At 41.7% G+C, this 24,424-nt stretch overlaps 2 protein-coding genes across 4 annotated transcripts in view; one reads left to right on the top strand and one right to left on the bottom strand.

Annotated features, from left to right (window-relative positions):
- TPD52L1 (TPD52 like 1) overlaps positions 1–24,424 on the top strand; it is a 32,340-nt gene that overhangs the window by 1,565 nt on the left and 6,351 nt on the right. For all 3 annotated transcript variants that reach the window (XM_081905482.1, XM_081905483.1, XM_081905484.1), the window contains exons 2-4: positions 17,084–17,199; positions 19,433–19,581; positions 22,169–22,270. In XM_081905482.1, the coding sequence (XP_081761608.1) occupies positions 17,084–17,199; positions 19,433–19,581; positions 22,169–22,270 (367 nt within the window). The remainder of the gene's footprint in view (positions 1–17,083; positions 17,200–19,432; positions 19,582–22,168; positions 22,271–24,424) is intronic.
- HDDC2 (HD domain containing 2) overlaps positions 579–24,424 on the bottom strand; it is a 40,605-nt gene continuing 16,759 nt past the window's right edge. The window contains exon 6 of the mRNA XM_081905488.1: positions 579–599. Coding sequence (XP_081761614.1) covers positions 595–599 — 5 coding nt within the window. The 3' untranslated portion in view covers positions 579–594. The remainder of the gene's footprint in view (positions 600–24,424) is intronic.

The following is a 24,424-nucleotide window of genomic DNA, read 5'->3' as shown; positions in this document are numbered from 1 at the left end:
TCGCATGCACACTGCTGAGTTGTTTCTAGGCCTAGTAATCACAGCGGAATGTTCTCCACCTTGTATTTTTAAGTGAAAAGAAGCAATCATCCATCTCATTAACATATCTGAAAATGTTTGATTTCATTTTCTTGGGGGAGAAATGTGCATAAACTTCTTCCAACTGCCTTATCACAAGAATAAAATTTTAGAGCCTCCTTGTTGATTAAATATATATGCTAGTAATTTGTCTCAAGGACAATGCAAGTGATGTTCTTTAAAACTGATCATTACTTGTCTTTGTTAATCATCTGAATCAGTGTTAGAAACTGAGATATGAAAGCTAGGAGCTAAATGGCACCTTAAGCCATTTATGGGCGCATAATAACCCATTTAAAATTATGGGTGCAACAATGCCCATATGTCTAGGTGTACATTTTTTAAAAAAGAATACAAAAGCTGGAAATGAATGAACTGCAACTAAAATATTATGTTTATTTTTCACATTGTCTAGTCCTTCCCCTAATATTCTTAAGAAGGTCTCTTCTCCAGTCTTCAGAGTAGCTGGAATTGGGGTGGCAGAAAAAGGTCCTGCTTTCCTTCCACTCTGCAGTTTTAATCTGAAATTAAAGTACAGTGGTACCTCGGGTTACAGACGCTTCAGGTTACAGACTCCGCTAACCCTCGGGTTAAGAACTTTGCTTCAGGATGAGAACAGAAATCGTGTGGTGGCGGCGGGAGGCCCCATTAGCTAAAGTGGTACCTCGGGTTAAGAACAGTTTCAGGTTAAGAACAGACCTCCAGAATGAATTAAGTTCTTAACCCGAGGTACCACTGTATTGCTCCCAGAACTCAGAAACTGCCTGCACTAATGACATTCCCCGTCACAAAATGCGCCTAGAACAATGGGAGTTTCAAACACTGATATGAATGTAATTGGGCTCTGTTCCACACCTCAATTCTATGTTTATTTATCTAGGAGTATTGATGGAATCTTAACTCCCAGATAGGCCAGTTGGGATAGGTTAGGTCAGGATGTGACAAATCCCCACCACCCCACAGCTGAGCTGGCCTGAACCCAGTATAAATGACTTTAAAACAGTGTGGAGGTGGGGCTGCCTTGGCATCTCTCGCCCTCTGCTCACAGCAGCCTGGGCAGAAGGGGAGGGACAGACAGATGGTTGCACTAGCTTGCAGCTGGTTCAGCCTACAGGCCTGGCTCAGATACCAGGCTAGATTAGCTCTGTCCCTTCACTGCCCCCCCCCCCATTTTTGGGCTCTGCTTGTGGGCAGAAGGGTAAGGATGTTTGCCAGCAGGGTGATGCTTGCATCATTCTGGAGGCAGTGGGGGGCCAGCAGGGCTGGGCATCAGTACAGCTTTGGCCATTCTAACACATACCCCTGCCAGCTCAGGTCTGATTTGCCTTGCCACCCTGGAATATCTGTTCCTACTGGATAGGGGGCAACTCTCCAGTGCAAGTTATGCTGGTATAGAGGGCAAACTCTATCCTAACTCTGTTCATTTGTGAGTTTCATCCACAGATCTTGGTGAAATTCCTAAGGAAGACTTTTTTTTTTATTTCAGCATTTTATGGTTTTTGTTTTTAACTGATTTTTGTTGTCATTTTAATGTTACTGTGCACCACTTAGAGACTAAGGTGTTAAGTAATACATCTACGAATACATAAAATAAACTTACAATATCAAAAATGCAGGTGTAACGAAATTCACCTCATAGGACAGGCAGCAAATGAATTATATTGCCACTCCTCCACCCCCACCCCCCGCTAGATGCAGTTAGGCTGCAACTTGTCTTACACAGGAGAGTTGTCCCTTCATATCTTCACTGGTTAGAATTGCTCTCTAAGCTTCATTGCACTCAGCTGAGTACAATGAATTGAGCAATAATCTGTACATGGTGTATAGATGTATGTATAGTTGAAGAAATGGTCAGCATGTAGAGCCACTGTCAATTGTAAATCCCAGTTATGTGCATCTACACAAGCACAATGTTGCCCCAGCACCTTCCTGTGTGTAGTGAGTTTTATGTACATATGATTGTAGCCGAAGCACACGCACTTTCATACCATAAGATGGAATTCAAACGTAAGAAAAGTGGCAGATGGGCAGCAACTTACGGATGATCGCTACAAAAACGTAACTGCATGCACCAGTTCAAACCCTTTAGCCCCTAGCCCCAAGAGCCATTTTCTACATTCCTGCCCTGTGATAGCTTCATGCACAGCCTTCCCTCAAATATTGTCAGATTAGTGTATAAATGCTGTGCTATAACTTGCTTTCCTATTTAACAGATGTGAGCCTGGGAGAAGTTTTTGACTGACCGCACAGCACACTCTTATCTGCAGTTTTACTCAGTGTGTGGCATTTAATTATTAATTGTAGATCTAAATGGGCATCAAAGGCCAGAGCACTCTCTGTTCACCTCCCTTATAGTGTTGGCAAAATGACTTAGCAGTTAAACCTTATTTTGAGGGATTACGCAGAATACATGAAGTGCCTATGCTGCTTACATGCTTTCTACATATTATTATTTATTCTGTGGGGCCTGTAAAGGGGTATTTAATTTTTTGTTGTTGTGAAAAGGTTATGAGGGGAGGAAAAGGTTGGTGTATTGTTTGGTACCCACACAGGGAACAAGCATTTTCAAGTAACAGGCATGCTCCTTGAACCCTTTGTTTAGTGGTTTAAAGAAGCTGATTAAACAAAATGAAAGGGTTTGAACTGCAGTTCTTGGCTTGTCTAATAATTCTAGCTTGGATTGCAGCATAATGCGTTTCCCCCCATTTTTGGCTTGCTTCCCATTTTGCAAATGGAATTCATCAATAATATTCTGAAGAATTAAATTCTTCACCACAAAAGACAACTGGGAATATATTAAGAGCTGATGAGCTGCAGCATGTAATTTGAATTCGTTCATATCTCAATCTCACAAATATCCTAGTTATCGCCATGTCAGATTTGATAGGCCTGTTGTACTTGGAGCCAAACTAGAACAATTTGCATCTGTGGCCATACTGTCTAGCTCTATAGTGTGAGGGAGGCTCCCTCCATTGACTTGGCTGGACTAACTGTCATTTGGCTCCTCCCCCCTCCCCAAATACTATATCCCCTGATGATTATTTTTAACATGGTCATTAACCATTTATGTAACTTTGGGAAGAACCGGTGCTTAATTTGTAAACTTATATATTTTTACGGTGCCGAGAATGCTTCTGTTTGCTATTACTATACAGTGGTACCTCGAGTTACAGACGCTTCATGTTACGTGTTTTCGGGTTGTGCACCACGCCAAACCCGGAAGTACCAGAACAGGTTACCGGTACTTCCGGGTTTCGGCACTTCTGCATTCGCATATGCGCCAAATCGTGACCCGCATGTGCGCATACGTGGTGCTGTGGGTTGCGAACATGCCTCCCACACGGATCACATTCGCAACCCGAGGTTCCACTGTATAATATTTTTGCCTCAGAGGCTAGTCCTACTCAGAGTAGACTCACTGAAATGAATTAAAAATCCAAACATTAATTTCAAAGGGTCTGCCCTAAGTAGGTTTTAGCTGGATGTAGCCTGTTATTATGACTGAAGCATCTTACTCAAAAAGATCTGCACAAACCAGTTTATCTGAGTGCATTATTTTCAGGGTTGGGGGACACATTTATTTTTAATTGCTTAATCATATGGGACTAAATGCATTATGTTGTAAGGACCTTTTATTAAATCTTAGAATTATAAAGTTGGAAGGGACCCAAGGGTCATCTAGTCCAGCCCACTGCAATGATCAAAAAGTCAACAACTCTGGGGAACCTTCCCTAAAAAAGGTCAAGGACTTTGGGGTCCTACCCCTAAAAAAAGGGTAGCTCCTGGAAACGGGGGGGGGGGGTGCCGGAGGGATCTTTGCATCACGGTGCCGGATATGCTTAAGACTGCCCTGCCAGGAATCATCATTAATTGCATCCAAACAAGTTAAAATCAGAAGCCAACTTTAAGGCTTGTTTGGAAGCTGTTAATTGTAGTTCACAGTTTGGACATGAACGGGAAGCTCTGTTTAATTGGTACTTGCAAGTTTATTTTGTCACTTGCATGAAAAAAGAAGTGAAGGATAAAGGAGCATGCAGAGTGAAGTGGTGCGGGTGTCTGCGGCTTGGGCACTTCCTAGTTTATTCAGCCAAAATTTGATTGTCCCAAATCAAACAGTCATTTTGCGGAAGAAATGTTGAACCACTTTGTGCATTATTAATTATGTCAGCATATACTTTACTTAAAAATCAGTTTGAACCAAGAGTTTTGTTCTTTGTTCCACATTTTCTATAAAATAGAGAATAGAAATATTTCCCAGGCATTCTAATATGCCAGCAAATATAGGACAAAACCTTGAGGTTTTAGATATTTGCTTTCTTGTATTTGTTGTTATGCAGCTTATATTTAAAGCACTTTGTGAATCTCATTTATCAAGTAGTAAGGTTTTAGCTGGAGCTTTCCCTCTATCTCCATTCCTTTTCTAAACTTGGAGAGTTTACTTTTCCCTTGGTTGACAGGGTAGTCTATGACTAGCTGCTCTTTTTTAATTTTTAGAGTAGAGTTAATTGTAATGGTTGTTAATATTTGTATGCTGCTTTTGCAACGGCCAAGTTCAGCTCAAAGTGGCTCAACCATAAGTATTAACAAATACAAACAGCACTTCCTAATACAAAAGAATTATATAAAAAGGTATAATAAAACACAATAACTCAACCAAAACAATATAGAATAGCAAAACCACAAAATATGAATCAAGCACACTGGATAAGTATTAGGAATGCCATTTAACCCTGCAACCAAAAAGGGAAAGGACCAGAATTGAACAAGTGTTTTGACAAATCCAAAAGGAGAAGATTGTTTTACTTTATTGAGAATCATAAAGATTGTCATTCTCTGCCATCAGCCTTTCTTTCCTCTTTTTATAGAGTTGATGTGAAGATTCCCGTATCTGTGTTATATGAATAACTTTCTTGTTTCCTCTTATCTGTGGGTTTGGGTAAGAGTTCTTCCACTGTCAGGGAGAATGTCACATTTGCTAACATTTTATTGGCCCTATCCTAGAAGTGAGAGCAGAAGCAGCCTAATACAAAGTGTCCTCAATCTCTGAAAAAGTGTGAATTATGACAATGAGTCCAGTTTCCTTTCCAATTTCATCTGTTCCTCTTAACGTCTGTTAACTACGGTACAGTTAACATCTCTAGGCCTAATGGAACCATTGCTCAGACTAGAACCTCTGTATCATTCAGGGCCCTGGATTAACGGCGTTGTCCTGAAATAGAATATTTTCAGTAGCATTACTTCCCCCAATTTGCACAACACCACTCTAGCAGTTAATCAACAAAGCAATGGCAATTTGCTTTTAAAGAACTATTGACTTCAAATATTAGTTTAAGCAGCAGGAAAGAAGTATAATAAGTCTATCCACTGCCTGTAAAGAAATGATATTGTTCAGTTGGCTTGAGTACATATTGCTGAAGGGTGGCATTTTAACTAAAATAATTAAGCAAATGTGAGAGCATTTGGCAACTACCCATAATCAAGCAGCTGTTTGGGAGGAAGCAGAGAACTCCTGTAATTTCCAAAGTTTCTTTATGTGTTGTTTCTTTTGAATGCACTTGATGTGCCATTTAAGTTGTCATAAGGTCTGAATTAATTAGGTGCACAAGCTGATGATAAAGAAGGTTGTACATGTGATGGAGAGAAATAGAAATGTAGATCAGGCAGCAACAGAGAAACATATGTTAGCTGGGTCAGCATGTGCTGTACTTCATGGATAATTTGAACCTGACATTTTACAGTATGTCTCTAATTGAGCTACCCCATGCACCACAGAACTTCTCACTGTATTTTCTAAAATATATACAACATGTCCATTAAAATCCTTTATGTTTGTGACATAGTTGGGCAATGCCTGTAAGCACCAGTTAAGATCATTGGACCAGTTGTTGTTTTTTATGACTACATTCAAGAGAAGGAAATTTCTAGCGTAACTAATTAATTGTGCAAATATCTTTCCATAGTTTCATCAATCTAAAGTAATATGAGTTAATGTGAGTTGAAAGCCAGTGTGGTGCTTAGCTGTAGAAATCCTAGGGCTAAATATGCTGTCAGGGAACTGACATCTAAAGCGCCGCAGGTGCAAAGGCTCCCTGAGGTTGAGAGAGCAGTAGCAGCGGAAGAGGGAACCAGTAGAGGGCGAGCAAGAACTCCAAGGGAAAGTGAGTCGGAGGGATGGCTCAGAGACGCTTCAAGCGAAACCAGTGGGGAGGTCTCAGGACCTCCTATAGGGACACCCACACCTCGACGGAAACTGTCACGCCGAGAGGCCAGACGACGTGTTTCCGTTAAGGAGCTTTTATGTTGGAAACGTTTCCGAAAGCAGCCACTTTCGGATTCTACTAGTGATTGACGCAGCCATGCTGGAGGGGCTCCGTCACAGGCAGAGGTTTGAAAACCTGATCAAACTCTGAGGGACTTGCATTTTACGCACAAGCAGCTCATCGTCCCATCACAGCAATCCGAAAGTCACCGAAAGCCAGCTTGTGCAGAGAGAAGCATCATGAGCAACCCAGCCGGAACCGGGGGTGCAGGAGCAGCTGGAGGGGGTCCAAGCCTGGAAGAAAGGTACAGAGAGTTGGAGATCCAGTTGGCGCTGCAAACGGCGAGGCTTGAGGAGAGGAGGGCTCAGGATGCAGAAAAGGGAAAGGAGAAAACCACCCCGCTCGCCAGAAAGGTACCAGGATTGGTGCAGAAATTCGGGGGGGATCCCAGGAACTATCATGCCTTTAGAACAGAGATGCAATACGCTCTAAACTTGCAGTTTGATGACTTCCCCGACGAGGAATCGCGAGTGGCGTATGTGATTGGCCATCTCGAATCCGGGGCGAAAGATTGGGTTAGACCCCTGATGGCAGCGAATAATGAGATCTTAAAGGACACGAGGAAGTTTTTTCGTGCCATGGACCTGATGTTTTCCAGCGATATTGAGCAGGGGGTGGTGCGAAGGCAGTTAATGGCTTGCCAGCAAGGAAGCAGATCTGTCCGTGAGTACTGGACTGAATTTACTATGCTGATTCATAAATTGGGGTGGGACCTATCGGCGGAGCCCATCCAAATGCTTTTCGAAGAGGGGCTTTCTTCAACCGTCAAAGATGAGCTTTCCCGGGGGCCCAGGGCGGAGTCTATGGACCAATTAACCAAATCTGCGCTGGCCATAGGAGCGCGCCAGGAGGCGAGGGCTTTGGAAAGGCGGGAAGGGAAAGGAGACCGTTGGAGGGAGTTCCGCATTCCAGACATTCCAGAGCCATCTTTCCCGCCGGCAGAGCCGATGGAAGTTGGAACAGCGCGGGCGCGCGCAGTTTCAAATCCCAGTGAAGGGCGGAAGAAGGAGGGAAAGAGCGCCAAGAGATGTTATCTCTGCCAACAGCCAGGGCACTTTGCCAGAGTCTGCCCACAAAGAAAGGAATGGCAAGGGATGGCAGGAGCTGTTGGGGGAAAGGAAGAGGAAAGCAAGGAGCAAGTAAAAGCCAACGCCTGGCTGCCACCGTCGGGGCACAGCAGCCAGGCCAAAGAGCAATGAAAGTGCCCATGCCAGAACCTCCCAGACCTGCTTTAGTGATAGAGGTGTTACTAGAACTGCCAAACGGACACCCACTAAAGGTCAAGGCGCTTTTGGATTCAGGCAGCTCCTGTAATTTCATGAGTAAGGAGTTTGCAGCTGAGCACCAGATACAGACCATCCCTTTAAGTAACCCCTTGCAGGTGACTACGATTGACGGCAGAGAGCTGTTGGGGGGAGAAGTTAGCCAACAGACTGTCCCGATGATAATGAGAGTGGCAAGGCACACCGAACAGATAGCGTTTAATGTGGCCATCCTGGGAGGAGCGCCCATCATTTTGGGGATGAGCTGGCTGGCGCTACACGATCCGCTAGTGGGCTGGCATCAGAGGGTGGTCTCCTTTGGGTCAGCGCATTGCCTAGAACACTGCAAGGAGGGGAAGGTCTCGGGAGGAGACAGAGTCACCCTAGCGGGGATGGAAGTGATGGGCAAAGGGAAGGTGCCCCCGCAATACGCAGATCTGAGCAACGTATTCAGCGAAAGGGAAGCAGACAAACTGCCACCGCATAGACCCTTTGACTGTCAAATCAACCTACTCCCAGGGGCCCAACTCCCAGTAGGCAAGCTGTACGCCATGTCAGACAGGGAGATGCAGGAGCTGAGGGAGTTCATTGACAAAAACTTGAAGCGAGGTTTCATCAGAGAGTCCCGAGCGGTGGGGGGCAGCCCAGTGTTTTTTGTAGACAAAAAGAACACAGACAAACCGAGACTGGTGTGTGACTTCAGGGCCCTCAATGCAGTGTCGGAGCCCCTGGCTTTCCCTATGCCCCGAATTGACGACATTTTGACCAGAGTAAGGAAGGGAAAGATTTTTACAAAACTGGACCTGCGGGGGGCGTACAATCTGATACGCATAAGGAAGGGAGATGAATGGAAGACCACCATGTTTACCCCTTTGGGAGCCTTTGAATACCTCGTTATGCCCTTCGGTCTACAAGGGGGCTCCGCCTGTTTTCAAGCTTTTATAAACCACGTTCTGGGACCTTTGCTCTACAAGAACTGTGTGGCCTTTTTAGACGACGTGTTGGTGTATTCGGAAGATGAGGAACAGCATGTGAGGGACGTTCGAGAAGTGTTGGGCAGGCTGCAAGCCAACCAGCTGTGGGTGAAACTGGAGAAGTGCCAGTTTCATACCAAGGAGGTGGAATTCCTGGGGTACCGCTTGTCAGACAAGGGATTGGCCATGGATCCAGGCAAGGTTCAAGCGGTACTGGAATGGAAGACACCGAAGACCAAGAAGGACGTGCAAAGATTCTTGGGGTTTGGGAACTTTTATCGGAAGTTCATCAAGAACTTTGCCCACTTGACGGCGCCCATCACCGACTGCCTCAGCAGCAAGAAGAAATTTGTTTGGACGGTGGAGGCGGATCGAGCCTTTGAAGAACTGAAAAGGGCTTTCGCCTCGGAAGAACAACTTCTGCATGTGGATTTACAAAAACCCATGAGAGTGGAAACAGATGCATCCGACCGGGCTATAGGGGCGGTCCTTCTTCAACCGGGGAGGAGTGCGTCGGAGTGGAGACCGTGTGCATTCTTCTCGCGGAAACTGAATAAGTCCGAGAGGAATTACACGGTGTATGACAGGGAACTACTTGCCATTCACGAAGCATTCCGGAGGTGGAGACATTTATTAATTGGGGCACAACACAAGGTGCAAGTGTGCACCGACCACAAAAATTTAGAGTATTGGAGAACAGCTCGAGTGCTCAACCAACGACAAGTGAGATGGGCACAGGAATTCTCCAAATTTAACTTTGAGATTTGTTATGTGCCAGGCCCAGAAAACGTCAGGGCGGATGCACTCTCACGCAAACCAGAATATTGGGAAGGGGAGGAGGTGATCGAAGAGAGACATGTCATCCCGGAGGACCGCTGGGTGTGTGGGGCGGCGCTGGTGGGGCAACGGGAACTGGTGGAGGAAACGGAAAATGATGAATATGCCCAGGATAAGCTCAGAGGTCTCAGGGGGGAGGGCGAGAGCCCCGGAGGTTTTGAGGAAAGAAATGGGGCATTGTATTACAAAGGGGCACTGTATATACCCGAAGGTGAATTGAGGGGGAGAGTACTCAAGCAGTTGCATGATAGCCCCACGGCGGGACATTTTGGGCAACACAAAACCATGTGGTTGGTTACCAGGGAATTTTGGTGGCCTAAGGTGAGGGAAGATGTAAGGGAGTATGTAAGAGGGTGTGACCAATGTCAGCGAGCCAAAGGGGAAAGAAGGGCGCCGGCAGGGTTATTAGAACCTTTACCCACACCAGAACGGCCTTGGGAAGCGATATCAATAGATTTTATGACGGATCTGCCAAGGTCCAAGGGGAAAACAGCCATCATGGTAGTAGTAGACCTGTTAACTAAGATGTGCCATTTTGTAGCATGCTCACATGCAGTCACAGCGGAAGAAACGGCGAAGTTGTTTGTGGAACATATCTTTAGGTTGCACGGGGCTCCCTCGAGGGTGATCTCAGATCGAGGCAAACAATTTACTTCCAGGTTCTGGAGGAAGCTCATGAGCTTGCTACACGTGGAAGTTAATTTTTCAACTGCCCGGCACCCTGAAACCAACGGGCAGGCGGAAAGGGCAAATGGCATTCTTCAACAATATCTTAGGTGTTATGTCAATGACAGAGAGAACGATTGGGTCGAAAAGTTGGCGTTGGCAGAATTTGCCTACAATAATGCGGAGAATGTGTCCACAGGGATGAGTCCCTTTTTGGCTAATTACGGGTGTCACCCCAGGGCATTTCCAGGGGAAGGAGGGGAGAGATGGAGCGTTCCAGCGGCTGAACATTTTGTAGAAGAGATGGAAGCCATCCATCAGCAGCTCCAGCTCAACTTAGAAAGGGCCAAGGCACAATATAAGAAGCAGGCAGACAAGAACAGAAGGGAAGGTGAAACCATAAGGGTGGGGGATCAAGTGTGGTTGTCAACCCAAGGGTTGCCGTTCAAAGGGGGTTGTAAGAAACTGAGGCCCAGAAGATTGGGACCCTTTGAGGTGATTCAGCAGGTCAACCCGGTAGCTTTCAAACTCCGATTACCCAACCACATGAAATTGCACCCAGTGTTCCACAGGTCGTTACTGTCACCATACAGGGGGGGACGTGAAGGGGAGCACGTCAGGGGACCAGCCTTGGAAGAGAGGGAACGCCGCAACCATGTAGCGGAAATCCTCGATTCCAGGTGGAAGGGTAATCAGGTGGAGTATTTGGTGGCGTGGGAAGGGGAACCGGAGTCAGAAAACACCTGGGTAAGTGCAGAGGAAGTCAATGACGAGGTTTTAACAGAAACGTTCCACCAAAGGTTCCCGAGGAAACCTCAGCCTATAGCAAGGTTTAGGAGGGAGTATTTCGGCACCACCGATGAGGAAGAGGAAATGGAAGGGTTCGCGGAGTCGGAGTTGGAAGATGGAGTGGACTCTGATGACGAAGAGTACCTAGAGAGTAGGAACAGCAACAAGTGGAAGGAAGTGTTCGCGACGTCGGAAGATGAGGGAGGTTCTTTCAGGGGTTTTACCTCCTCACCGCCAGTAGGAGAGGAGACGGGAGGGGGTGAAGGGGGCCCTGGAGGGGAGGTGGATGTCAGGGAACTGACATCTAAAGCGCCGCAGGTGCAAAGGCTCCCTGAGGTTGAGAGAGCAGTAGCAGCGGAAGAGGGAACCAGTAGAGGGCGAGCAAGAACTCCAAGGGAAAGTGAGTCGGAGGGATGGCTCAGAGACGCTTCAAGCGAAACCAGTGGGGAGGTCTCAGGACCTCCTATAGGGACACCCACACCTCGACGGAAACTGTCACGCCGAGAGGCCAGACGACGTGTTTCCGTTAAGGAGCTTTTATGTTGGAAACGTTTCCGAAAGCAGCCACTTTCGGATTCTACTAGTGATTGACGCAGCCATGCTGGAGGGGCTCCGTCACAGGCAGAGGTTTGAAAACCTGATCAAACTCTGAGGGACTTGCATTTTACGCACAAGCAGCTCATCGTCCCATCACATATGCACTCAGCCACACCTGTCTCACAGGGTTGGTGTGAAGATAAAAATTACCTTAGATCTATGCAAACTTTAACTCTTTGGAGAACAACAGAATACAAATGTCAAGGTAAAAGGCTAGATGGCAGTCCTTTTCCCCTCAGTTACAACTAAATAGGAGAGTAAGAAATAAGTTCAAAGATAAAGGATTTCCTAGCAAACAGCTTCTTTTCTGTAATCAGGAGGGTCACAATCCATAAATCACTGATTCCACACATGTGCAATTTCTTTTCCTGGGAGGTGGGCTTGCATTCTTGATGGTGCTTCCAAGACTGGTGCACTGAAATTTATTTTCTATTTTTGCTTATCACATCTTCCAGTTATGATGGTGGTTAGCGAAAAGGCATACCAAAGAAGGAATCTATTCCACTTGCTTATTTTCCTATATGTGATTAAGGGGGGATAGGAGGATCTTTTTTACATCTCTACACTCTCCAAAAGTTAGCTTGCTGCTGAGAAAGGAGGAGCCTGCCTGTTTCGTTGCTTCGTTTACCTTCCCAAATAGTCCAGATAAAAAGACTGACATGTGGTGGTATGAATTGAGTTTTTTCAGACTGGGATCAAGTATGAGGCCTTCAAGTTGCGGCTGGTGCAGGCATGATTATTGGGAGGCACAGAATTATTTATGGGCTTGAAAATACTGGATAATGAAAAGTGGCAGCACAGTACTTGTGCTTGACATATTGTTTCAAATCTAGACAGGTTTTCTTGCTGGCATTTTTGGAGCTCTGGAGAGATATCCCCCCCCCCCAATCGCATTGTCACAGTGATGGGTAAACTCTATTGTCATGCTTCAAGGTATTTAAAAGGATTGAAGTCTTGTGCCATTTAGAATATGGTCATCTGTTAAGAGGAATATTAGCAGCACCATTGATACAATGCTGTAACTGTACTACTGATACCCTCTTGGAAGGATCGTGCCACTCAGAGATCCATTCCACCTGATGGGAGCCATGTTGGCTTTAGAAGTACTGTGTGATCTGCTGTGATCGGCAAGGGTATTGATTCTATTTTGCCCCTCACAGTGTTGTCGGCTTTAGAAGGAGTTTTGTTGTCATCATAGGGATGATGATGATGTTGATGATGATCTGTTATACTCAGTCCAGGCATCTCCTTTCCTTCTGTGGCAGCTATGTTCTTTAGAATCAACACTGCAGCAGATCTAGAGGATCTAAGCTGTTGACGCAATCACAGTGCAGATCAGTTTAGTACAATAGAAACAAATAGTTCAAGTGACTTGGGTGTGCTGATTTCAACTCCTCCCCTTTTGAATTTCTGTTCAGGTTTCCTGGTGGCTAGATGTCTTAAAAGTGGATGTGTGGAGTGGGGGAAAGGCTAGTGGCAGCCGGACTGAAAGTGGCTGGCTTTGAAAAGTGACAATTTGGTTATCCATATGTCATCATTGCATTAAAATACATTAATGAAGCAATATCATAACAGTAGAACTTGAAAAATATTGAGCCCTCAATTGATCAGGTGCATAGATATCTGGGCCTAGCATCTAGGCTTTGAAACATGTTGCCAGTCCTAGATCCTAGAAATACTGTATTTACTCGAGTCTAATGCATCATCAAATCTAATGCACACCTCAATTTTCAGAACCATGAAACCAAAAAAAGTATTTGCTGAGAATGTACTGTAAATTTGCCATTGAATCTAATGCACCCCTTAATTTTCGCAACATATTTTGGCCAAAAAAGGTGAGCATTAGATTTCAGTAAATACCATATGTCTTAGTAAGTGTGAAATGAATGTAGTGTTTTGTACTAAGTGCTTCCTGTTTGCCATCCATTTACATATTGTACTTCCTACTGGAATCTAATCATTATGAAATAAATAGCTGCATAAAAAGCTATTTAGGCATAATGTCATGCATTTCAAAGAATGTTTGAATAGTATTCTGATCTGTTGCTTGCAAGAGGAAGGTTAGAAAGGTTTGCACTGTGACATATGGATGCCTTTTATTATTAAGTTTTCTGAAACTGAGCAACAGAAAAGCTACCTTGGTATAAAGCTGCAGAGAAGCATATTTACGGTATGTTATACTGAAGACAATTCTGGGGATTTGGGGGACAAAAGATGACTTCACAAAAGAAGATTTTTCAAATTCGAGGAATACTGTATTATGGCTCATTTGATTTCTGGGAGCTATCAAAGGTATATCTAGAGTGTTGCTCTTGATGGGACAACTCCCTCTGAAGAAGCCAGTACATAGCTTGGGAGTACTTCTGGATCCTTTGTTGTCACTTGAGGCTCCATGGCCTTCCATCAGCTGTGCCCATATCTGGACAGGGACAGCGTAACTTCTGTCATGTAGTTTCTGGTAACCTCTAGGTTAGATTGCTATAATGCACTGTGCTTGGGGCTCCCTTTGAAGCCAGTTCGGAAACTTCAGCTGGTGCAGAATTTGGTGGCCAGGTTGCTCATCAGGGCAAGATGGTTTCACTGATCCTGACCCGACTGCACTGGCTGCCAATTAGTTTCTGGGCCCAGTTCAAAGTGCTGGTTTTGACCATTAAGCCCTAAATGACTCAGGGCCACAATACCTCAAGGACTGTCTTTCATCATATGAATTGATTCGGACCCTGTGAGCAGCATCTGATGCCCTTCCTCATGTGCCTCTCCTACGAGAGATCCGGGGGTGGCAGCATGAGAATGAGTGTTTTCCGCAGTAGCTCCCCATTTGTGGAATGCCCCCAAGGAGACTTATCTGGTGTCTTCATTACATATATTTTGGTACCAGGCAAAAATGTTTCTCTATAACCAGGCCTTTGACTAATTTGCAATTTGTGGCCTTTTAAATGTGTTTGTGGAAAGGCGGTTATTGGTTTTTTGTTTTTATTATGTATTCTGTATGTTTTATCTTGCATTTTTATGTTGTGAACTGCCCTAAGACCTATGGATGAAGGGCGGTACACAAATAATAATAATAATAATAATAATAATAATAATAATAATAATAATACACCTTCATTGGGTTTGAACAAATGTCACCTGCAGTTTCCGAGGGTTTATATAGGAATGTCTAGAGATTATTTATTTGTAGGGGTGAATCAGTTGGGGACACACCTCATCTGTCTTATTGGTTCATTTTTACAAGGAACAAATAACTAAAAATATTTGGCTCAGTTTCCAGCTGGACATGATCATCGGTCCATTTGACAGAAAATGGATGTCAGCTTGCTGGTACTGATAGAATAACAACAGGGAAAAGTGGCTGTATTTACTTTCAAGGTGGTGAAATTGCAGAAATCTTAAATGGAAACAGAAGGTATAGATTGCTACAAGGATAAAAAGAATCATATTTTGTGTGTTAGAACTGCATTTTGTGGATATTAGGAATACCAATACATCCAAATTGGTGCTATGGTGTCCTTATGACATTCTTATTTCTGTTAGGTCAAGACAAGAAATATACACGCAGATGGCAACATTTGGGAACTGGGCTGCTTGTTGCTTAGCAGCATATTTTAAAGGGAGAGTAAGAATATGAGTATAGAACAAATTCTATGTTCAGTTTACACAGGTCTGTTTAAAGAGAATATTCCTTCTTTTGACAAGTTGTAAATGGAAATGTCATGTGAAGCTAAGAGGCTAGGTACATCATTCAAGTATATTTTATGTACAAAATAAAATAGATTGCAACTTTTAGGTCTTGTCTATGGAGCGTGGAGGACAGGGTGCAGATGATATTTGTGCATGTAAAAAGATCCTAGATTCAGTTATTCTGTGTTGCGTTTAAATCATTTTTTACAGAAAGACTCATTCTTGCTGGTATCATCTTAATATTTACAACCAGATGAAGGTTTCATTTTTGGAATAATACATTTTCAGAGCAGTTTTTACAGTTATATCAAAAATTACTGATTTGGTTATACTATTAGAAATACATAGACTGATAATTATGAAATTATGGTGAGGTTTCATAATTTAACTGTTTATATTTGGACAACTTTTCTGCTGTACTTTATTTCCTTAATAACAATTTAAACAATTTACTTAACTAAAACAATAACATTATAGCATATGTATCCATATTTGTTAACTGATGCAGTTAAACAATTTTTTAAAAAAAGTTTTAGCACACATGAAAAACTTAAACTAATCCTTATTTCCTGATGTTAATAGCCTTTGGACTATAATGTAACTTAAATAGAAAACCATCTTTAGAAAGATTTTTCCTCCAAAAGCATTTTATTTTTAAAATCCAATTTAAATTTAAAAAATTATTTAAATAAAAAAACTGATTTAAATAAAAAAATTTATTTTTATCCAGCCTGGTTCCCACTAATTTTTTGTGACAAAACTTGTGTTATAACATCTCCTAGCAGAAGAGTGGATGCTCTCAATAAAATAATTTTATTTTCAACAATGTGTTTCGCTTTTCCATGTATATAAGTGGTAATTAAAAGGTATATATTTCATTATTCAAATCACCACATTTTCCAGCAAGGTAACATTGTGGTTATATTCTGGGTGACTGTACAATGTAGACTGTACACTGGTGCTTCGGTAGCTCTTTCATATGGATTTTTATTTCTCCTGTACCAATTGATTGTGTTGTGACTTGAAATGGCCTTTCTGGAAACGAAAGACTGGTGTGCACATGCTGTGAGCTATGTGTGATAATCCACTTGGCTCAAAAGAAGAGCCCTGCTGGATCTAGGCCCATCTAGTCCAGCATTCTGTTCTTACAGTGCCCAAACAGATGCCTAGCAGAAGCCTGCAAGTGGGACAGGAGGGCAATTGCACTCTCATATTCTGCAAGCTGGGATTTGGTATTCATCTGATGTACATAACTGTTTTCCCTTGTACATATTCTAAAGTGGGAATAAAGAGTCATTGTGGATCAAATAAAGAAGTCCCCAAAGATATTTTGATAATCAGACCTAATTTTACATCTTTCCAGTACAATTGACATAAACTGATGTTTTTGTTGCTGCTTGTTTGAGTGTGTGTGTGTGTGTGTGTGTGTGTGTGTGTGTGTGTGTGTATCTCATATACATTATTTCAGCTTGTTAAATATTTAGACGTTGGCTGCTCTGGGTTTTTTGTTTGTTTTGCTTCTGTTCTTTTGCTTTGTTTTATGATTTGGTGCTGAGTTGCTTGCTGAAAATGGCAGTAGCAGTGCTGAAGCTGGCAATGGATTTCCAAATTGTCAAGCAGAGGTCTTTTCCACCTCTGGAACCTAATCACCTGTTAATTAGATATCAAATCTGACTCATTCTGCACACAAAGCATTTGCTATTCTTCTACATGATGGTCCCTCTTTGTTAAGATCCTTACTAATTCAGAAAAAAAAAGATTTAAAGGAGATTTGAACAAGCATAAGGCGTTTTGTTTTGTTTTGTTTTGTTTTGTTTAACAAGTTTGCATTTCCTATCTAGGAAAAAAATCCCTGAAACTTGTCATCTTACTTTCAAAGGTCTGTTGGAAAGACAAGTGTTACATGAAGTAGATGAAGACATGGTCACTGATGTTGATTTTACCAACATGATTTCTGAAGAAGAGCAAGAAGAATTAAAAGCTGAACTTGTCAAGGTAACGTTCTTTGTCTCCTGAATATATCATCTTAAACTAAGGGCTGGTTTTGGAAATCACAGCTGATGCCAATCTTTTCCCATGCAATTCCCCTTGGGCACATTGCTATAAAAGCAATTGCATGAATACCAATACCATGACTGTATGCCTTACCACCATATGTGTGAAGTGGTTCCTGCATGGATTGAGCAGAGTTCAACCTTTTTCTAATAAAACGTAATTGGAGGCAGGGCAATAACTATCCAGGTAGTTCTTTACCTTAAACAAGAGCATTCTTGCATATGGATTCATTGAGAACGTAACCAATGCACTAGAATGGATAGTGTGCCAAAATTTGGGGTGCCCTGTCCAGCCATGAAGTGCTTTGGGCAACTTTCATGTATCAGTTTTTTCTGCCGTACAGTTTGTCTAATAGAATAAAATGGAGTGATTCCGTGTTTCCATGTATGTCACTCTTGAGTTATTTGAAGAAAGAGCTTGGATATAAATGTGACCAATAAACTCATCAGTTCAAAATATACAAATGAGGTTTCTTTGATTAATATACAGTAATACTTTGAAAATACTGTATTTGTTCTTTCATTTTTAAGTCTCCACCACCCCTTTTCGAGTCATAAAAGCAGGCATAAATTATTTTGTGTTTCACTTTTGTAAGTCTTTGTCCCCCAGTCTTTCCTTTTCAGTGATGTGAGCAGAGGTTAAGGCCTTCATCCTCCAGGCACATCCCACAATACGTATTGTTTGTAGTCACAGCAATTAATGGAATCTAGGTCGGCTCAGATCACAAGACTGTCCTAAATTGTTCACAGCATTCAAATGGTATATAATTACATTGTTCAAAGGAAATGCATTGGGGATTTGCATTTTGAAATGCTTGGAATTTTTCAGAATTTACTAAGTTTCTGGAGCTCTAATGAATTCATTCTATTTGGAGTGGCTGCTGTACTTCCAATGGGAGTAGTTTGCCTACTGGTTTTCAGTGCCTTTGAAAATATTTCCCAGTATCATTGCCTTAAAAGCCTTAGAACTGTCACATTCCCATCTTAAGATTTCCCCCAAAGCCATGATTCCCCACTTCCCAATTGTATTGCAGTTCCCAACTGCATTTTCCCAATTGTATTGTTTCTTGAATAATCCACAAAGAGTACAGTGAATGTGAAGATTTTCATGGATGTTAAGGAACATAATTCAACATATAATTCAAAATGTAGTAGCTTCTGAGGGGAGATAATTTATAACTTATTGCTGTGTATATAGCTGATACCTTCTGTGCAGTTAGTTCTCCATGAAAACGTAGGTTCTGCAACTTAATATTCATATGTATAAATTGCACTCAATGCCCAAATGACAGCAAAGTTGCTCGTCTTAATTCTGTTAAAAATAGCCCAGTCCAGAAAGGGCTATCTGTGTATGGAATTAACATTTTTCACATCATAAGATAAATATGTCTCTGAAGAGACTACCTTGGAGAATTACAATTTGAAAATGAAACTAAACGTTGTATAATCCATCGCAATGTTTTATTTAATGAGACATTTGCAATAATAGAAAAGTAGCTGAAGATGTTTATTTCTTTAAACTGGGACTAATCAGTTTTTCTAAGTCCAGTAAAAACAACGTGAAGTGACTGTTGTACCCACCCAAGCCCTTCTGTGTTGTACTCCTCCCAATTTACAACCTGCTTTACATAATCAGATGAAATGTAAGGCTATATTTAATTGGTTTTATTATAATAACACAAAGAAAATAGCTTTCTCTTTGCCACCATGTTTTTTAACTAGGCTCTTTTTCTGTCTCTTCTAGGTTATACTGATGGGAGCCATTTTTATTTTACATACACTGCCTCTCCTTAAAGACGCAAATTACTTCCTAACCATCTGTTCAGTACATATGTACGTACAGATCCTTGCGCATGACATTGTGCAGCTCATTGCCTGACAAACTTTGAGCCATTATGGCTAATAAATCCAGAAATGAGCAGGCAAACACATTGCCCCTAACTTGTTTGCTAGCCTGGCCATTTCTGTCTTTTATATTTGTAGATTTAGTAGTCCATAGGTCAATGAGAAAAGCAATGAAATACATGTGAGATTATTTTGACGCTACTTTATTAGGTCTAAAGATTCAAATACCATGGCATTTTTGTACTTGAAGACATTGCGTCACCTAAAACCATTTTACGTTTATCATGAAGAGGAATAATGCACACTTTTCTTCTGCTAATTCTATTCAGCTTGAAGATGAAATTGCAACTTTGCGACAAGTGTTGGCAGCAAAAGAGAAGCATCTTGTGGAAATAAAACAAAAGCTTGGCATCAACCTGATGAATGAACTGAAACAGAACTTCAGCAAGGGCTGGCATGATGTGCAAACTACAACTGCGTAAGTAAAAACCTTCTGCACATCCTGTTCCTTTGTACTCCTCTCATTATGAAGGCAGCATGGTGCAATGGCTAATGTATTGGACTTTGTTTAAAGAGACCTATGTTCCAAGTCCCATTGGTCTTTGAAGCTCACTGCATTGCCTTCGTCCCCATCCTTGCTGAAGATAAAACTGAAAGCCAGTTAATGTGCCACCCTGAACTCTTTGGAGATATAATGTAATACACACATGGCAAATAATTCAGTACATTTAGTCCAAAGCCATTTTGTTGTTGCCATTGCTGTCTCCAGTAATTTGAAATCTATTTAAATACACCTTCAAGGGGTCACTTTGCATGCTTTATTCTACAGGTAGCATACATGAATTTTATTTTCTTGCCACCTGACTTCCTTTGCTTTTTTATGAATGGTTCAGATGCCCCCCCCCCTTTTTTGTAGTCAGCACAGAGAAGTGGGCTGGCTGAAAGTATCCTGATGTGCAATGGACTCTGCAGCCACCATACTTTGTATGCTTACTACAAGTGGCTCTTTTCTAATATAACTGCTGTAGCAGCATGTAAACAGGTGGACACTGCCATGTTAACATGGTGGCCATTGTTGTTGAACTACTTTGTGTGGATGACGGCAGGGGAAGACTTTGCTAATATGGCGCCCTGAGTAAGGACAAAATTTGGTGTGCACACACACACCGTATAAATGATGTTGTTGTTGTTACTATAACAATTGTTACTATAACAATTGTTACTATATTGTTACTATAACAATTAGTGTCTCCTCAGTTGGGTGCTCTATGCAGAGGAACTGCCCATGCTACTATAAATCCAGCGTTAATGATGGTCACTGCTGACATGATGGAGCTGGCATTCTTTCTATTCACAACAGACATAAAGATATATTGGTCACAGCACACTGGAGCCCTTCCAAGGATGGAAACTATACATGGTACAGCATGCAGCTAAGTTTTATGCAGTGTGGACCCATGGGAATTAAAGAACACAATTATGTCCATTGATTTCATTGCATCTAACCTGAATAAAATTCAGCTGACTATTTTGCACAAGGAAAAGAACTCAACAGAGAGAGAACTTTAGTTGCAGTCATCTTCATTCTAATAATAGAAAAAAATCCTGAACTGGCTTAAAGAAAACAAGCAGTAACGTTTGTTCATTGGTTTCTACTGTGATGGTTGTACCAGCTGCATGTGCAAATCTGAATAGTTATTTTTTGAATGCCATTTTGTTCATTTATTATTTCATAGTAGTAATGAAAATATGAACAATATATTATTAATGGCATTTTTTAAAGGCTAGTACCTTAAATATATATCTCCAGGCAGAAGAGAAGGTGAACTGTGAAAATGCACACTCAGCAAATAGATTAGTAGCTGAATAGGTAGCCTCTGAATTTTAAAAAGCTTAGCAACCCTGATGAAGAATGCAAGCATAGCAAGTCAAAGCATGTTGCATAAATCAGCCATGTGCATATTTAAGAGGATTGTGGCTGAAGCATTCTTTGCATTATCTGACTCTTAGGAGAAGCAGCAAAACTGTTTCAGATACGCACCTGTGGTCTAGATACTATCAAGGAACCCTAGAATAATAATTGCAGTGTTGCAAAATTACTGAAATGGCTTATCATTATTTGCCTACATATTACAGTTGTGTCCCCACCTTCCTCCAAGGAGCTCTGGTACATTTTATCCCTGCAACTCTGAAGTAGGTAAGGCTGTGAGATAGCAGTTTACCAGTCACCATCCATTGAGTGTAATGGCTTTGTGAGGATTTGAACTGGGTTTCCTTGATCAGAATTCCAACACTCTGCACAGCTTGTGATCCATCAGGCTCAATGCCTCCCACCGGCCAGCACTGGTGGTCTGCCATTGGCTTGACTATGCCTATGGTGGTGTGCTTTGCAGTTCTAAGCAGGAAGAAAAAACATGAAATTTGGTGATCAAGGACACTGTCCCAGTTATGCACCTTGCTATTCACTTCTGTTTCGTGTATCTTGGAGCCATCCTAAATATTATGCAAAATGCAGTAGTAGAATTTAGAATTTTTCTCAACATTCTCGCTCATCAGACTGTAGAAGGGTAAAAATATTTTGAATGCTTCTTCACATACAGGTTTAATAGTCGTAGTAGCGATTATGAGTATTATTTATTGCCTGCCCTTTACCGTAAGGTCCCAGGGTGGCTTACAGTATAAAAATGTATTAACTAGAATAGGAACAAACTTTAGAGAGAAATATGCAGCAAAGTACTTTTAATGTTGGAGACTTGTCTTTTCCTGTTGTATATGCCCTGGCAATTCTGGGTACATCCTGATATTATTATTTTATTTCTACCAATTTCTCTATGGGTAAAGTAGCTTATGTTTGGGCCATATAAAATACACTTAACTCCCATATATGAATATTAGCGTTTGGTAAGCTATTTTAAAACCACCGCCTTCTCTTGTGCTGTTCCTGCAGATGATTTTAGTGTACAGCAGTCACAATTCTAATGGATTTCTGATTTGAACAGTATGAGAAGCAAATGCCTTGAACTTAAAGGGTACTTGCTTACACTGTAATAATTGTTAATTCTTAGATACAAGAAGACACAAGAGACTCTGAGTCAAGCAGGTCAAAAGGCAACAGCAGCTTTCAGCAATGTCGGAACAGTCATCAGCAAGAAGTTTGGGGATATGAGGTACAGACGTTTTGATTTAATTTCTGGGAGAAAATTAAATCCCACCCTCCCACAGTTCTTTAATTCCCAGCATTGCAAGATTTACATTGAATCCTGGCTAAGGCGACTTTTTCCTGTTTATCACAAAGGAACTAAATGATAGCTTATTAAACTGTATTCCTGATTTAAATCCTGGCACATTACCAGAGAAACCAGGGAGATTACATGTTGGAATTCCATCTTCTAAATAATGCCATAAAATACATCAGCAGGGATACAACAATTGCATCCCCCTAATTCTTTTCATGAACGGGGATTTTGGAGAGAGAAATGTTTTGAAGAGTGAAGCGTGCCTCGAAGCTATTCTTGAAACACAAATAAATCAGCTTTACTGTTCTATCAATTTCCCAAGGAATGTTAATAAAGACTTTTGTCAAACTATCCATATCTCCCTTCATTGACTCAACAGAATGCTCTACACAAGGAAAGGTAGATTAGTTCAGAGATTCAAAGTATTCATTCCCAAAATGTAATCTGGAGGAAGAAGCAATTGCTGATTATTCCCTTTGTAGGGTAGCAAGGATCTCCCTGCTTTCAGGGGAGCAAGGCAACTGTGTCTGCTTCCTCACTTGCTGGAACTAACAGCAAATTTGTGGTATAGAGGGATTTACATTGGGAAAGAGGGTAGGAGGGTACAGGATAAAAGGTTAAACACATTCTTCCACAGAACCACCAATCTTCTGAATGCCTTGGCGTCATTAGCTAAGAAACGGAAAAAGAGCAAATTCTAATCCTGATTTAAGTTACACCTAGTTTGGCCTCTTTTCACTGACTTCATTGGAAAACCTCCTTGTGACTTTAAAGGAATTGGGAGAGCATTCCTAGGGTTTCTGTAATTACAGGTGCAAATGACTGAGTGTTCTATTTAATTGAATAGCGTGTTGCCATTTTAACACCTTCATCCTCAACTGAAGGAAAACCAGTTATGAACTACATTTGCTCGTGCTGTCCCTTGCTGACCTTGTCCTAGCCATGTTCCCTCTTTTCCTCCTTTCTCTTCCGACTGCTTGCTCTTTGGGGTGTAGATAATTTATCTGTGTATACTCTTCTTCGACATAGGGTCCCTAGACGTTATTGGACTTACTCCCATCATCCCCAATAGACCAGCTTAGCCCGTGGTCGGAGATGATGGGAGTTGTAGTCCAAACTCATTTGAGGACCCAAGGTTGAAGAATACTGATGTAATGCATAATAATGTGTACTGATGGTGCCATATAAATAATGAGTGAAAAAGATGCTGAGATGCTGTTTGTACACAGTGTGTACATTGACGAATTACCCTTTGCTTCCATGTCATTTTAAGGTTTTCTTTGGTTAGCACAAATCTTTGGTACTTGGTAGGTACTACAGAGAATCTTTTGTCTATTCACTACCACCACAAACACACACCCATGCACATAAGCAAAAAAACCCAGGAATGTGATGTTAGAATATTTATTTTTCCCTATAGACTAAAAGCTAGAGTGTAACATTTTTATAGGAATAATTTTTCTCTTGTACAAATAGTTTAAAATGCTTATTTCATGTTTGAATACCCCTTGCAGTAATAAAATAGGAAGAAATTGCAAACAGGGCTAGATCAGAAATGTTGTATTGTCTAAGCGCACTTCATTAATAAGTTGCTTGATCACTGAAGAGCTGCTTGACAATAACAGTTGCTGATTTAGGCATAACACTTGCTTTTTAAAGGGGATTATTTTCTGTTTCCTGTAAGGGAAATGTCCACAGTAGTTTGGAAGGAATTTGTGTGCCAGCCTCATTCTGCAGGAAAGCTGGAGGGCTGATTGCAGCTTGGTTATCAGCCTGGGAATTAAAAGATAAATTCAGGGCAGAAGCTATTTCTTATTATGTTGAATTGATTAGTGTTTCTTAACTTTCTTAACTTCGTTAGGTGTTTAGATGCTGTGGTCCTACAGAGCAATGCTGTGTCTTTAAGTTTGGGCTGTGCCACACGTACAAACATTCAGATAATTGCTCACTATTATTTGAAGTAAAAAGAGGTGCTAAACGCTATCTATAGTACTTAAAATGTAGAAGCAAACAATTGCTTAATATTCTGTAGTGCAGTGCTCTGCATGTTAACTCAGTTCAGTGGGGCTTACTGCCAAACAAATG

Source organism: Podarcis melisellensis (genome assembly GCF_964234715.1).
Source record: "Podarcis melisellensis genome assembly, chromosome: 3".
Lineage (NCBI taxonomy): Eukaryota > Metazoa > Chordata > Lepidosauria > Squamata > Lacertidae > Podarcis > Podarcis melisellensis.
Note: the sequence above shows the minus strand (reverse complement) of the source record. Positions and strands in the feature narration are given on the sequence as shown.